A 16,750-nucleotide genomic window follows, 5' to 3' on the forward strand; every position below is an offset into this window, starting at 1 on the left:
AGGGAGTAGCTTCCTTTAAAGCTCAAGTTCAAAGAAATTTGATATGTCTCCATGAATTATTAACCCCGGTCTTTGTAAACAGAAATACCACTAAAAGATTTAAATTCAACTCACAGACAATGGCTAAATAATATACTAAGTGATACTAATTTTGTGACAGTAAGACAGAATTCAACTTACTCTATGTGCCTGTATCATACTTTTGATATATACATTTACCATATACCAGGCATACATGCATTTGTATCTTACAACATATTAAAGCCAGCCTGTTTCAGTTAACCAGAATGAAAGGAGCGGTCTAAATTTTCATGGAGAAAAAAATCCCCCAAACTATTTCACATTCCAGAAGAGATTTCATTGTTGTTAATAAACACTCCTCCTTTGAAAAAAAAATCAAAGTTTCTTTTTAGGTACTTAAATTTTATGGGTCAATGGCTGGGTTCATGCTTTTTGGGTTTTTTTTGTAATAAAACCAAACAAAATGTAAGGTGAATCTTGGGGATTCACTAATTGATAACTCTCCAATACCAAAATCAAACCACTGATTAGTAACTACTTAATTTTCTCATCTGTAACACAACAGCTTCCCAGAGTCATGGTATATAGACTATTTATTTCTGTATTTGTTAAATAAAACAGTTAAAGACAACCAAAGCAAGCAACTGCTTAAGCTTTTCCCTGAGACTGGGACAAATAAAACTGTTGTTTAGAAAGAGATTTTCCTGTATCATTTAGCCGAAGTTTAGGTATTTTATTAATGTATCAGTATACTAGGAATATAAAAACTATTTCTTTAAATTTTGAAGAGAATCTCATTCTTACTTAACCAAGCCAATTATCCCATCCCTACATTCAGTCAATGACACAAATTAACATTTGCAAGCACTGAGCCTCAGAACAGTCTTTGAAAAAACCTCTTAAACATGCTACAATTCAATGCCTAATTAACCAATCACGTTTATACACAACTTCCATGACCAAAAGATCAGCAGAACACCCTCAGGTTAATGTCAGTGACCATCAGATCTTTAAAGCTGGTTCTTTTATGAGTAACTGCAGCACTTCAGAGCTGTATCGTTCCTCGTTTTCTATAGTCATTGATGCTGCAAACAAAAGCAATCTCAGCACCGACCACCTCACAGGCCTTGTGAAAAACAAACTCTTTGCTTAAGCTTTCTAAGTACAAGAGTGTCACATTCCTGTCACAATCACAGTAAAGCTGCTATTTGCAAATAACTTGTATACAAATCTTATGGTCAGGTTCAATACCAAAGAAGAATTAAACTATGATTTATGGTTCAGAACTGGTAGTTTTAATCTGACAAGTCATCATAGAAGACTTCACATGATAAGCACTTTGCTCAAGTTCCCCACATATGTTGAAACCTCACATATTAATACAAGTAAATCTCTCAGCCTACAACCAATCCAAACTATCATCAAGTACACAGCAACAAGCAACATGAAAAATACTCACGTATAGAAAGAACTTTGTCCAGTCTCCCCTGAAGTGCTTCACTTCTTAGTTCTGCTACATAGAGCCCAGCACTTTCAAACAGGCAGCCATTTTCCTAGAGAAAAAGCAATCAACCATGGAACTTTACACAGACAAGACCTTCTGATACTTCATATTTTTAAACATTTCCTTCCCAAAAGTAGCTGTTGAGAACATAGAAGGTGATCTACAGATCTACAGAAGCCTATATGGTGGCCAAATGAGTTGCTACTGATCAAATTTTTTTTTGTATTGAAATCAACTGCAAGAGAAAAAGTTATGAAAGGCAGAACGACTGACACTTAGATTTGGTCTCCAATTCTTAATTCTTTGCTTAAGAATTGAGTAAAAAAAAAAAAACCTATTCACCAAAAACAACTGTAGTACTTCCAGTCCCCAGTAAAAAAAAAGGGCATTCATTTGCTTTTCTACTTCAGGAAACAAAAAGCTACTAGGTCTGGAGGAAAAATACTTTGGTTAGTTCTGAAGAAGAAAAAGTAAAGGAGCAGGAGGGAGACATGATAAACAAACCATCAGTGCAACAACTGTTTGAAAAATATTCTAAATATTCTGAACAGGCTTCATCATACCAGGTTCATGTTTGGAGCACTACTGGGATCTAAAGCCCTCACACAGAACATAATATAAGAAGCCATGTAACAGCCATTTTTACAAATTTTACACGTAAACTCACCTTCAGCTGGGCATGGGCAGTTTCAGTATCAGCAAAGTTTTTAAAAACATAGTCTGTATAGGTTTCTGCATCAAGGTCCACTCCCAATTTGTGCATCACTTTGAGGACCTCAAAGATACCTATCAAGGCAAAATTAATAAGGCTAAGCATTCAGAAAAATGAAAACTTGAGAATCAACATGTAAAAATAAATGTTGCTTTACAAAAAAAGGCTCAACTTCCCTCCCTGAAATTGCCATGAAAAATCCTGCATTTCTATTTTAGGTGTTAATAGAATTCTTAACTGTGAAACTTAAAATAGATTCACAAAACTTCGTATTCTGTGCCGTACTATAAAAACCATGAAAGTTCAGTTTGGAAATTGTTATTATACAAAGTTATTTTCTAACACATCAAATATGAGTTACTCATGTTTGCACAACCTCTTATAGAGCTATGTATCAAAATGTCCATATTATTGTGCATAAAAAACAAATCTGAAATTTGATATAAAGTACATAAACTCAAGATATAAACGCATTCTTCAACACATCATACATTCTTAGTTTTGTTTCCAGTATCCAACTCTGATTAGTGTTAGTATTCAGGAGTTTTCTCTGGACTTGTTTAAAAGTAGTAACATGCTTGTAATCAAACTGGTTGATTACAACACCACATCAGCTTCAAACTGGAAAGTCAGAAAAAGGAGTCTCCGAAGCCCAGTGAAGCTACATTTGTAACTTTTACAGGGTTCACATCATGTCACACAACTACACTGTGTATCACTTCTATAGAGTCACATTTGAATTCACCAGCCACCAATATTAATAGTCCAGCAAGTAGAGTGTAGAGTATATGTCATTCTTTTTAATTGCTTACACTCTTCTGATTTGCAGAAACTTCTTACAGTAACCTTAGCTACCAAATTCTGAACTCCTGTCAAAACCAATACAGGTACAATAATTTTTTGCTGGTCTAAAAAGGATTTGTCAGTTGCTGCAGGACACCAGTACCAAACAGCATATGTTTTTTTCAACTTGCATTTCATACTTATTACTTTAAAAATGTCCAAAGTCCCTGTCTTTGCCCTGGAGTGCCACCTATGGAAAAGTGACACTTCCATGAATATTTTATGCAGTGCACTATGGTGCAAATAATCAAATGTGAATTCCCTTTGAGCACTTGAAAATACATGCAGGCAAGTCACACTAGATTAAAGTCGCATCATCTGTTCGAGTTTGCCTTAAACAAAACTCTGATTTTGGACCAGAATCTGCAAAAATATGAATAAAGAATTAATTACACTAAGTCTTTCTTCATACCTTTCAAATTTTGACAGCTAGTTTCTATTTCATGTTTTCAACATGCAGAAAATGCATTAAGTCCTCTCATGCTGAAACCTTTTCAAAAATAGCTGTAACACTAAAAAGTAGCTTGAAGACCAAGAACTAGATCCCACAGTGAATAAGGTGTGGTGCACTCAAGAGGCTTGAGCTCCAACTTGTATGCAGAAGAGTGCAGAAAACAGGCTTGTTAAGCATCCCCACTCCCTAGCAGACAGACTAGGGCACATTTCCTGAGCAGCAAAAGGCAGGTGTGAGAAACAGAACACCAGCACAACAGCAAGATGCAGATACCACAACCATACTGCACCAAAGTAATTGCACAGCCAAAGTAATCACAAACTTTAAATGAAAATATGTGCAGCAGCATTTTTTTTAAGGTGGCTGATGTACAATTTTTGGGAGGACAGAAGATTAATGAAACCAACACAGAGTTCTACAGTTTTGCATACATTTTCTACCTCACCAAAAGCAGCACTACTTTATAGTCAAATAAACATCTTCCACAATACTAAGCAATCAAACATTTCCATTTCAGTTAAAAAGACTTGAGCATGATGTACATGGACTTTTATAAACTCTCTGCTGCTCATATTGGAAAGCACGCTGACTTCTTCTCTCCCTCCCAACCCAAAAAAAAACAGACTAAAAATGAAAGGCACAAAAGTGCCTTTCATGCAGAACACTGGTCTCACAAACTTTTTTGAGAACACCCCCCCAAATATACATGTATATTGATTTAGAAATTATTCACATGTAGAGAATATGTTCACATGTATTGTGGGCATTATCAAACATACATGAAAATAGAGAGCCAAAAATCATAAAATGATACAATATTTATTTGCTAACAGTCCACTCACAACCCAAAGGATTGCCTTGCACACCCCACTCGGGAGACCACTGATCCAGAAGACTGGGCATGACTAAAACCCCCAGTAAAGTCTTTTGGTCATCTCCCTGCTTGATCGAGAACAGGCTTTTTGAGGTTTTAGGCTGACATATGTAAGTACACAGGAGCTGAGTATACAAAATCAAATAATTGAGTAGAAAGAAGGCAGAAATAGAAAACAAAATGAAGTCAAACAATTCCTTTTTGTCAATACTGGAAACAGCACTCAAGCACCGCAATGAACAGATTCCAAACCCAAATCAGTGTATTGAAGAACAAATATAACAGACTAATATGCGGTGCTCATAATACTTATGTGGAAGAACAGCTTCTCAAAGACTGCAAAGTGAGGCTTGCATTTCAGTCTACCATTCATCTCCTAAAGTTCTCACAGTTAAGTCATGTCTACTCCCTAAAGCAGTTCCATGAGAACAGAAGGAATTTCTCAGGCGGCTATGTATGGCTCTACGTGAGCAAGGGAAAATAAATTTGGCTTTAAGCAGTTTTCTAAGGAAACAAAAAACCAAAACCTCAGGTCAAAAAGGAAGGTAACATTCAGGAAAGTATAGCATTTAATGTATTTTTGCTGTGCAGGTAGTTTCAGATCCACTCAGAACGTTCTTTGCCAGAAGAGTCTGTCTATAAAACAGGATTTCAAGCAGTAACTTTGTGAAATCACCACCCTTATTCCCTTCTGGACCCAGACTCTTTATTTTCCAAAGTAAAAACTGAATTGCAATTCACTAACCATGGGTTTTTGTATGTAACAATAGTTTATATAATAGTTCAACAACAGTAGAACCCAAAAGCAAAATACACACTTGTAAGAAGAGTTTTTAAAAATAGCATGATCATTCAACAGCAAGGGGAAGCTATAAAATATTCAGGAATATGCCTAAATTGAACATTTCTGCTTACTTACACTAGGCCCTCCAGATTTTAGTGCATAATCTGATACAAAATGACTCTCAGTGCCAGTAACAGTTTCAGATCCACTGCATATTGATCTTTTCAACTGGGCAAGCACTTTTCATTCCTAAAAGCCTAATACTAAGGAAATAAGTATTTCTCAACTCATGTAACAGATGCACATAAAGGCAATGCCCCACCTGAAACTATTTGCCTGTGTAAAATGACTGAAAAGAACTGCTAGCTATTTCAGAGTGGTTAAGGTGTATTTAAAAATGGCCTTATTTAGTTTCATAGCTCCTAGCCACCACTTCACTGCTACTTTTCTTTCAAACACAATTCCATAATACAGAAATTACAGAATTTTCATTGTTATCCAGTGTCAGATTTTGCTGTAATAAACATTAGAGAAACATGTAATTAAACACTGCTATTTGTTATTTAATTGATTGGGTCACACTATATGTACTGATCCAGATGTTTGTACACTGAAGTTCTAGATAACTTGTTGCTTTTATTCCGTTTATTTCAATTACTTAGTCCAGTCTACATCCTATCATATTTTTAATAGTTTTTCCTCCAAGTTCTCTTCCATTACCAGCCTTGCCTAGAGCAAGACACAAAACTACACACACTAGGCTGGGCATTACTACTTTGTTGAGAAATTAATTACCTTATTTTTGGTATGAGATGTGATACTGTGTCTATACTCCTGTTCATATTGGTTTTGACTCCTAGAAAGCACCATTCCATTAATTTACTACCTGCTGTCAACCTTAGACTCTCACTGCAGCAATGACTGTTTGCTCTATTATTTCTGTGAAACAATTCCAAGGTGGATGAGGTTTTTTCCCCCTATTTACCTTTCTTCAAGTGTAGTGGTTGTATTTTTAGATAGTGGAACTTATTTATTCTTTTTTTTTATTATTAACTCAGAAAAAAATAAAAGTAAGCTTACATAAGGGAAGAAGACAACTTGTTTCACTATTCATGAAGAACAGTTACACTGGTTCTTCACTACAGAAGCAACTGAGCAGGGATCTTCTAACCTAATATATTTAAAGAATTGAAAAATCACTGACTTGTGTAGGCATGTACTGTGCTTCCACTTGACAATATCAACTTGGATAGTGAGTACCAGGCTACAAAACTGAGTTTGCAAATTCACAGCATTATCTTACAGCCATACAGAAGTACATGTATGCAATGCCACTGCAGCCAGAAAAACAAAGGCTCTACAGAAAATGGCTAAAAATGCTGGAATTGAGGGAACCTTCATCAGTTCTCTTCTCAAATTGCTTACATGACCTCCAGCAGCAACTACAGTTGCCAAAGCACAGTTATTTCTACAGCAGGGAGTCCAAATTAAGGCAACCTCTGATCTTGACAAAGACCAAAAGAAGTATGAAAACCTAAGTTTCTCTTGATGCTCAAATATTGCTTTAATTTTGGGAGCCAAGTCTAAATCTAAAAATACTTCCAACATCTCTCAGAATTGTGTCAGTGAGGTGAAATTTTTCATGGAGTAAAAGAAAGCAGCTTTCTTCAGCAGGCAGCATCCACACAGGGAAGTATGGTACTGATTTATTTCCATTTACTTATTTTTGGCAACACTGTGTTTCAAGTAAGTCACAAAGGACCCAACTAAAACAACATTGCCAGACTTTTAAAATATCATAGACCTTTCAAGGATTCGAAAACCTGGGAGAAGATAAACCTGGGCAGTAGTCTAGCAGGAACAGAGCCTAAGGAGTTAATAAAAACTGAATATTGTTTTCACAAAGGCTTTTTGAAAAAGACTTGAGACATTTTTATAGCCAGAAACAATTAGGGAATACTTGTTTCAGCATTTCTTCCAAACTGGAATGTGACTGTATATTTAAGATAAAATTGCGATATGGAAGAGTCTGCTAAAAGCACTTTTTTTTTGTTTGTGCATTTTGTTTGTCACCCAGTGTCACACTAACAACTCTGCATCTCATTCTAAAGCACATTATACTGTGAGATAAGATGAAAAAGACAGTTTTTTGTTTCCCCAAGGGGAAAGTACTTCTGTTAAAAGCATCTTTTTACAATACCATTCTTTCTGAATTACCAATAACGCAAACCAAAGAATTAGATACTGTACCATAAAATTTAATATTTTTTCAATTCTTATTCATATCCTGTAGACATCCCCATGTGTAACAGGGGAAAGTATGCTAAATGCTTCAACCTACTTAAGAATCCTGAAGATTGAGCATTTTTGTACTTCAATCAGTATGCTGTCAGGTCAGGCTCACACATTCAGCAATGTAACTTCTCCTGCAGTTTTTATGATTCTAACAAAACTTACGTTTGGTTCATCTGGCAAATAGTAAGAAGCTGGCTTGAATAAAGGACTGGGTTTGCAGTCCAAGAGAGCTATAATAACATAACCTTACTTTTAAATTCTTCACTTGGATTGCAGTTTCTTCAAGAGTAAACTGTAAATAGTAATGAGCAACATAGAGTATGCTGGAATGCACAAAGAATGTGAAGAGTTAAAAAGATAACTAAACACTCTCTCACATCTTTCTATGTCAAGTGTGACTTGAAATTTGTAGAACTGTATCACAATCAAGCAAGAAAGGAGGTTTTAAAAAAGTCTTTCTGAAGGAAAAATTGTTTGAAATGAGGACATACAGCAAGGGCTTTGTTACATTTCTGATGAATCTCACAGCAGTAGTATTTGTGCACTAGATATGCAATAATGCCACAGGAGCATTTTTCAGACAACTCACCTTGAAGATTATTCTCTTTCTGGTATGCAACTAGCAGTGGCCAGCAATAGTGAGGTCTGAGTGGCAAGCCTTCCTCCTTCATCATCTTCATCACATCAATGGCCAAGGCTGAAAACATTAATCAAATAATTAAACAGTGATCAGGTACTCTAAATGAGCACAGGTGAAATAATTAAAAAGCAGAGTACCTGATCTGTTGGCCTCCAAAGCGCAACGCAAGATAAATGGTAATGGCGCCGAGTGCATCTTTGCTTCTTTTAACTCCTTACAGAACTGCTTCAGCTTGTTCACAGGCTGCAAACAATTTCAAAAATTAATTTAAGGTACTTATCAATTTCTCAAACTGCTAAGAATGTCAGATTCTTCTAATGTTTAGAAAATGGATATTACATAAGCAAAACAGGATTCCTTTGTGAATTTCAATTTACTATACAAGTTGATACAAAATAATAAAATGCTTGTTTTGCTCTTGAAGAACTGTGCAACAACTCACCATTTGCAATCTTCACAGCTGCATTAAACTAAATAAATATACTATTATTATTAGATTAAGAAAAAAAGTATTACTATTCTGCTTACCAGATTTCTATTTACACAATGTTGCAAGAAGAAGCTACCTTGGTCCATATCTTCACGTGATAAATGACTTAAAGACTTTAAGATGCTGAAGCTGATATCTTCAAAGCCATGAGTGATCAGAGTCAAACACAGGTTCATTACATCTGGCAAATGAAAAACAGAGAACAACAATATTAATACATTAATAAAGTGCACAAAACTTTTTCACCTTAAGCTACTAAAATCAGCGAAAGCTAGAAAAGTAAATGTTTTACAAGTACCATTAACATACTTTTAAATAAGATTCACAATCCAAATCTGAGACTACCCTTTCCAGAATTATTCATATTTATCAATGAAATTCACTTTTCTCATAAGAAGACTAGGCCAAAAATTACAGAAGTATCACCCCTGCAGCATGACAGAAGGATAAGGAAAAAAGAAACTAATTCCTAGACATGTAAAAAAAAAAAAAGGCATCAAGTATTATTAGTTATCAATCAGATTAAACATACTGCGATCCATAAGCAACTTTAAAGGTAGGTAATAAAAAACTGTATTCAGTATTTACTATCCCTTTTTTTATGGCAGTCTTGAAGAGCTCTCACAACAGGAATCTTAAAGCACTCCACACTTGCTGCCTTCTTATAAAAGCTTAATTCATCTTAGAAATTTTTTTTAAATGATAGATTAATTTTGCAAATTATTAAAGCTGTTTCATATTTAGATTTTATGAAATACAATCTAAACCACAAAAGCACACAAATTAATCCACAAACTGGATTGTGGATTATTATTATTTTGCCATTATTAATGGCAAAAATATTCCTTTCCCTCAAGTATTCCCTCAAGAGAAAACTACAAAATTATGTATTTTTGGAAAAAGAAGGAAAAAACCAGCAACAACATAAACAAACAAACAAAAACCAAACCAAAACAAAAAATAAGCAAAAAAAAGAAAAAAGTGTTCTCTCTCCACTCTGCTGTGGGAACCAAGAACATACCTGGAATTAATTCCCTTTCAAATCTTATACGTCCTTTAATATCTTCGATATGCTGTGGATATCCAGCCTTGGCAAGGCTAAAAATCACCTGCATCAACATCCTGTCCATAAGGTACCCTTCAGTCTTCTCAACCTGCTCTAGAGTCTGTAAAACCAAAATAAATTTAACTTGAATCAACCCCAAAGTGACTCAAAACAGAATACTTTTTAAATCAAAACAAAACAAGCATAAAAACCTGGATTTTTTTCTTTTTTAAAATCCACAGATTTAGATAATGGAACATGGTAGAGAAAAAAAATATGCAAGAAGCATTAAGAGAGACTCAAATACCTTTAGACTGTGAAAAGAAAAAGGTACACCTAAAAGGGATACAGCATATAGTTTCTTTCTAATATCTAATAATATATGAAAACAGTAGAGGTATTCTCATTGTGAGATGACTTTCAAGAGAAATTACTTTGTAAAGGGAAGAAGGACTAATCCAACATTTTGTCACTGTTTGGAAGAATATTAGTTGATGAGTATAAGAAAATTGTTTCCAATATCTTCTTCCTTGATTTGGTCCTCTACATCTGATTAAACTCCTGAAACAACTTAAGAAAACTGGTTTGATCTTTTCTCATTTCTTCATGAATATTTCTTTGATTTTAAAAAAAGTGAGAGAATACTTGAAAAAAATCAGCTACACAAAGGGCTGTAAGAAAGCCTCACCTTACAAATACCTAAGCTGTTTGTATGAATTCTCAAAAAAAGAATTCATTTTCACTGGAAAGATCCTGTGATTTCAATGGCCAAGGAATGGCTCAATGGGAACAGAATAAGCAAGGTTTTACTTTTTGTTTTCATAAATAAATACACAGATATCCCACATGCACTGTCTTTAAAAAAAACCCTAAATTATTAAATTGCTCACTGACAAATCTGTCTTCCCAGAGTGAAATGCCACTATCAAAAGACAAATATTTTTCAGAAACTGTGACATTGCTTTCAGTTAAATCAGCTATTTAATTGCAATAAAAATATTTTGATAATTACTTCCAAGTAGGAAGAAACCAATTATAAATGTTTTTCTTATTTCTCCACCCGGGACAGAAAGCATTCCAAAGTTATATTGAACAAAAGATCAAACAAGTTGTATTTAAATTCAAATTGGCAATACCTTTTTGATGCTATCAGCATCACCCTTTTCAGCATACACATTCAGCAGTGATAAATAGGTGTCTGGACCTGGTTCAACACCAGCCATCCTCATCACTGAAAGGATGTTTTCTGCACTTTTCATATCTCTGAAAGAATTCAAAGCAAGACCCTCAGTAGATTTAATCATAATGATGTTTATTGCGACTTGTACATTTCCTCACTAAATTAATTAGAATTGGAAGCAAAGACTGCAACAAGCTTAGAGAAACTTATTTTAACTAAGCAAATCCTGAAAGGTGAAAGTGCAAATCTTTTTAATAATTGTATTACTTAAAATACTCTTTCAACTTTAATAGATGATAAAGTTCAGAACTAAGTGCAGCAAATTTCTTCTCAAACACTACAAAAGGACAGTAATTTATCTTGAAATACAAGATTTTCAGACACAAGAAAAAATCTACTTCCTTTGTTAAATAGCTTTTTTGCTTCATAAATATAGAGACAGTCTTCTACACGTTATTATTCAAAACCACCACACTATTCTGCAGCATGTAATTTTTTCTGTACAGTAACACTTTATATTTTAGTAAAGCTAACAGTAAACAAAAGGAATAAAATGTATTAAACATTACCCCGATCTTGCATGTCCTTTCAAAAGACTACTGAATACTGCCTCAGTGATGGGGAGATCTTTGCTCTTCATAAATCCAAGAATCTTACTGAAAAAAAAAAAAAAGTATTTGCCACTTTGGAACATGCAGACACTAAGGTGGGGCTGGGTTCTTTTTATTTTTATCTTCCTTTTACTTATTTCTCATGCCCCTCAATCACACTGTTACAGCTTAACCTTGCTAAAATTGTTAAGAGATATCTGGCAAGCCCTGTGTAAGAACAACAACAACCAGAATTATTACTATTTGCTCCTTAGCCCACTTTATTCTTTAATGACTTTTCCAGTAGCCATTTTCTTAGAAAGGCAGTAAGCCTTCATAACCTCACACTTTTGCATGATGGCTCTAGAAATGACAAAAACAAGCTATTTTCTGAGCAATGTGAATACACTTGATTTGAACACACTGGTCTATCACTTATTTTTATTTCGTTTGTGTAGGTTTTGGCAGTCTCCAGGAAATTGCTCTTCATCGCTTGGTTCAAATATATAAAACCCTTCTTTGCTTTGCTCAATTTCTATGAATTACACAGAAATCGGTTTTAACATCAGTGGTAGGGAATATGAGAAACAGATTTTGTGGAAATCCCTTTAAACATAAATGCAAAAGAATACCTTGCTCCTTCAATGTCACCCTCATTGCAATAAGCAGCAATCAACCTTTGGTATGTAACCTATAGAAAACAAAATGGGGAATTATTTCCATTCAATAAATGGAGCCTGCTATTAAGAATGAAGATCTTTAAAAGGGCACCTACTCGATTGGGCTGCACATTAGCTTCCTCCATCCTGGCCAAGAATTCTGTCGGAGAAAACTTGTGCTCATTCTGAAGATACACTTTAAGCAAAGCATTGTAATGACTCGTATCATACACAGCACCTAAGGAAATATTTCAACCACAGTCAATGTAGATTCTCTAAATTCAACACAGTTTCATAGCTTTCTCAGGTAATTAATTTCATGTCAATTTTATTCTGTATGAACTTAGGAGACAGTCATTTTATTCACCTTTGAAGCATCAGACATTTATTTAACAGCTCTGGTGTTTATAAAAGGCTAAAACATAGCGAGCACAGTAACAGCTGTATTTATTTTACAGATTTGACAATGTTACTATCAAAAAAGCATTTACCTATGCATTATCTATACATAAATGACTCACTCACAATAAAAATATCTGATAAAATTGCTGGTAGCACTAGGAATACTTAGCCTATCAAATATATAGGTAGCATCTAACAGAAAGTAAACTCAATAATAAAAATCAAGCAGAAGTCCAATTTAAGCATCTTTAAAAAAATCTTTAGATTTCAGAATTTTAGATTAACACCCCTAGATGTCACTATAACCCCCAGAATTAGAAACAGGTCTCTCACCTGAATAATAAAATCCACTGTTCATTCGGTAGTAAGTACAACCTGTTATAACCTAACATTTAAATACCATTAAAATAAATTGTGTCTCATTACAAAGAGAGCAACTAAAGCACAGAGCTGTTCTTGCAAGAAGGACTAACAGACAACATACCAAGTTCTTTCATCTTGTCCCATATCATATGGGCCAGTTCTGTTCTTTCAGATGACAATACCTCTGGTAAGACAGCACCACAACTTTGTAACAAAAGCAAGATGTGGTTACTCCCTGGACACCCTGCAAATGGAACAAAACCACAAATTAATTAATAAATAATTATGCATTCAATATCAGAAATAAGATTTGAGACTGATCTACTGAAATATTTAAGCATTTCCTATAAAACAGAATTCTCTCCAAGACTGAAGATTTTAAATGAACAGGATACCGAAATGATTAAACAACAGCACTACTGTGCACTACCCTAAAAAGATTCAGGACAAAACATGCCATTTAGTACAGTAATGAGCTTAGCTGAGCAGAAATTGTCAGAAGATAATGCAAAACTCCTAAACTTAGATTATCTAATACTTTCAACTTCCCAGCTCAGGTTCCTGAGATAATTTCATTGTAACAGGGACATGACTCTCATAAATTTCTAAAACATCAAAATGCTTCATACCAATTCCATACAATTCCACAACTGGTAGTCAGAGACACTTCTACACATAAACTTCCATTTCCAGTTCTGCCTAGGCTTAATACATAACAAATGAGAAAATTTACACCTAGAGAATAGTGAACGGTAAGATTATCTGCCTTCTCTGACTTCTGTACGAGTCACAGAATGTCAAAAAAGTTAACTATAAACTCATCTTTCTTGTACTTCACTACTATTCCTGAGGCAAAGGCAGAACTGCAGAATCTATCACAGATGACCCAATCAGCTGATTATTTTCTCTATCCCACCTTTAGATACAAACCCAGCAATTTAAAGTAAAAATGAGAGTTTCTTTAAAAGCAACATGCTGTCAAGTATGATCACCAATTCATAACTGACCAGCTTTTAAATCCCTGCACATAATTACTTCATGCAATGAAAATCCCAACACATCTTCAGTTTCATAGTACCTCGAAAGGGAAAAGAAAATCAAAAACTTTTGGCAGCGTGAGCATGGAGAGATGCACAATGAGACCTACTGTGAACATCTTTCTCACGTATTTTTTTGTGTTGTAATTAGAAATGGAAAAATAATACAAGCAGGCAGAAATCAACACTAACTTTGCATACTTTTGCTAAACTAGTTTCATTATTAATTAATAAACAAGGACTAAATTTTTCATATGGCAACATTTGCCATTTATTTTAATAGCACCTTAGCTAAATCATTTGTGAGGTTCTATGCTTTTATTTTTAAATACAATTCCAAAGCCAAAGGAATACCCTGTAAGAGATTAAGATTTTTTTTTTTGTTAGTATGACTTAGAAACTGTGGAACTAGTCAAGGTTCATGAAGAACTACTTGCAGAGAGGTTTAGAGACACAAAATTTTCCCCAACTCACGTTCCCAAATTAGAGGTTTACATGGAAAAAACAACAAAGCAGTCAGAACCAGAAATGACATCCCAAGCAAAAAAGAAAAAACTACATTCAACAGAAAGAGCATGACTTGAAGGTTCAGCCTTTAAACAGTAAAATGGAAAACTTTTAAAAGCACAATGCCAGCTAGACAAGGCATTACAGTATAGAGTAACACACAGCAAAGTTTAAAACTTTAACAAAACAATACATGCTGCCATTGATGAATATTGGCAGTAGTACTTAGCATGTATATTCTTTAAATACCTCCACTGACTCATCCTATCTGGTACCAAACCTCAGCAATTGTGGCAGCTGGTCTGCAAAATACTAATGTAGTCTGCATATTTTAGCCAAAGAGGTACTGAATCTATCAGAATGGACAATGCCTCAGCTATTTGGTTTTCTTTTATTGAAAAAAACCAAAGCTTTCTTGTCATGAACAGAGCTACCTGGGAACATGGAAACTTGTGGATCACCTCCACATTTCCCTGTTGTAATTCCATTTAAGACAAATAACATCTTAAGGGCAGCATGGTTCATTACAAACACTTTAAAAATACACACTGCAAAGGAGACACGTATGATCCCTGCTCAGATAGCAAAACACAGTTATATGAGCAAAGTGCATTACCAGATTAAAAGTTGACAATAAGCAAGGCCATATAACATACCTTAAAAGCACACCTTTATAAGACTTGTAAATTCTTAAAGACACAAAAAAACCCAAACTTGAATAAGCTAACATGAGCATTCAAAGCAAAATAATATCTCCAAAGCAGTTAAGGGCTGTCCATCAACATATACAGCAGATCAAACAACACTCAAAGACAAAATACAGATCAGAACACTCAGTTCATTTCCTTGGTTAGACAGCAGCCTGAAATTCAGCTTAATTTTGTTTTAATTGGATGCAACTTACCTGCATTGCTTATTTCCTGGAAGATTTTTAGTAGAAGAGTTTTAGGGATGCGGCCAGTTTTTCTGACAGAGTTATCCACTTTATTTAACGCCCAGTCAAACTGCCAGGTCCGTCTGGTTCGAACTTCTGAGACTGCTTCTTCTTTAACACTTCCATCCTCTTGAGGTGCAAGTGTAAGGAACCTGATTTGGCTCATAGCATTTCTGCTTGAACAGAAACAAACAAAAAAATAAAGATTACAATTCTGTGAGTCATTTTGGATCTAAACTAGTCACATAATGTCAAAAAGATAATGCACTGCTTGCTGATGAACAGTCTCAAAAACATTCCATTTTAAAATAAACAAATATAAGTGATTCGTTTCAGTCTCTTTCTACTTTAAAAGTCAATCATACATTTTCTCACAGTGACATGTTTCTCTGAAATTTTCAGTTAGTTTCACCTCATGAATTAAATGGTTCAAATAATATTCCCACAAAAATAAAACTTAAGTCATCCAAGTACTATAAAAGTCTATTGTCCCATTACAGCTACTCACTAAAGCTCTCACAAGGTTTTGAAAAATCTCAAGAACAGTCACAGACAGATCTTCCAGAACACAGTAAATCAAGGTAGCAAATCATACCTTCCTTGTCAATTAAAGTGCACAAGAACTAATGCAGAGGCCGGTGTGTTAGACAACAATGGCGTGGACACCAACAGGGTCATTACACATTTTACAGAATTGACAATAACCAGCATGAAGCATCCACCCATTCTGCCATGTAAACGAGACATCAACAGCAGATTTGTTTAAACATTTATTTTCTCAAAATAAAATATGACAAAAAGACACGTAACAAGAAAGCGATCTTATTTCCAGCAAAGCAATTTTTAAAAGCTTGCCTTTTATTTTTTTAAAAGAACAAACTAATATACATAATAAAAAAATTGAATATGTGCCACATCAAGGTTATGAACAGCCTGTGCAGGTGAAATTATCATTACACACAAGCATTTCAGGAAGTCTGTTCTCAACTGGGCTTGCAACTGCATAAAATAAAACAGATTATTCTCCTCCAGAATCCTATACAAAAAAAAGGGTGGCAAAAACAAGATTCAGCAAGTTCTGAAATTGCTCTCCCTCATCTCTGGCTCTTCAGATAACTCTTCAGCTAAATTTTTGTAAGCTTTCTAGACTAGTTTAAAAGAACCCCAAACCCCCAAAGTTTGTACTCCCTGCTGTTACAGGTGCTCCAGGAGTCTACACTACAGAGTAATGGCTCCACATTTTGTGAAATGGCAGCCTAAAAGCCAGGAGTGCTGACATTCTCTACAAAACCATTTCCTGCCCCTGCAGCTTTTTCCCAGGTCTATCTGCTGGCTGCTTTCTCACCCAACAGTCATCGTTTAAGGCCCAAGGAGACAGGTCCAGTGGAGGAGAAAAGCTTGAAAGCTTGCTGGTAG

The 16,750-nt window shown here is 34.9% G+C and overlaps 1 protein-coding gene across 1 annotated transcript in view; it reads right to left on the reverse strand.

Moving 5' to 3' along the window:
• LRPPRC (leucine rich pentatricopeptide repeat containing) overlaps nt 1-16,750 on the reverse strand; it is an 87,822-nt gene that overhangs the window by 62,299 nt on the left and 8,773 nt on the right. Inside the window, exons 2-13 of the mRNA XM_066546501.1 lie at nt 15,305-15,507; nt 12,978-13,100; nt 12,208-12,329; nt 12,065-12,123; nt 11,412-11,498; nt 10,799-10,925; nt 9,639-9,783; nt 8,656-8,798; nt 8,265-8,370; nt 8,077-8,184; nt 2,193-2,311; nt 1,481-1,574 (exon numbers count right to left, since the gene is read on the reverse strand). Of these exons, the coding sequence (XP_066402598.1) occupies nt 1,481-1,574; nt 2,193-2,311; nt 8,077-8,184; nt 8,265-8,370; nt 8,656-8,798; nt 9,639-9,783; nt 10,799-10,925; nt 11,412-11,498; nt 12,065-12,123; nt 12,208-12,329; nt 12,978-13,100; nt 15,305-15,507 (1,436 nt within the window). The remainder of the gene's footprint in view (nt 1-1,480; nt 1,575-2,192; nt 2,312-8,076; nt 8,185-8,264; nt 8,371-8,655; nt 8,799-9,638; nt 9,784-10,798; nt 10,926-11,411; nt 11,499-12,064; nt 12,124-12,207; nt 12,330-12,977; nt 13,101-15,304; nt 15,508-16,750) is intronic.

The sequence above is a fragment of the Molothrus aeneus genome, chromosome 3, assembly GCF_037042795.1.
Source record: "Molothrus aeneus isolate 106 chromosome 3, BPBGC_Maene_1.0, whole genome shotgun sequence".
In the NCBI taxonomy this organism is placed as follows: domain Eukaryota; kingdom Metazoa; phylum Chordata; class Aves; order Passeriformes; family Icteridae; genus Molothrus; species Molothrus aeneus.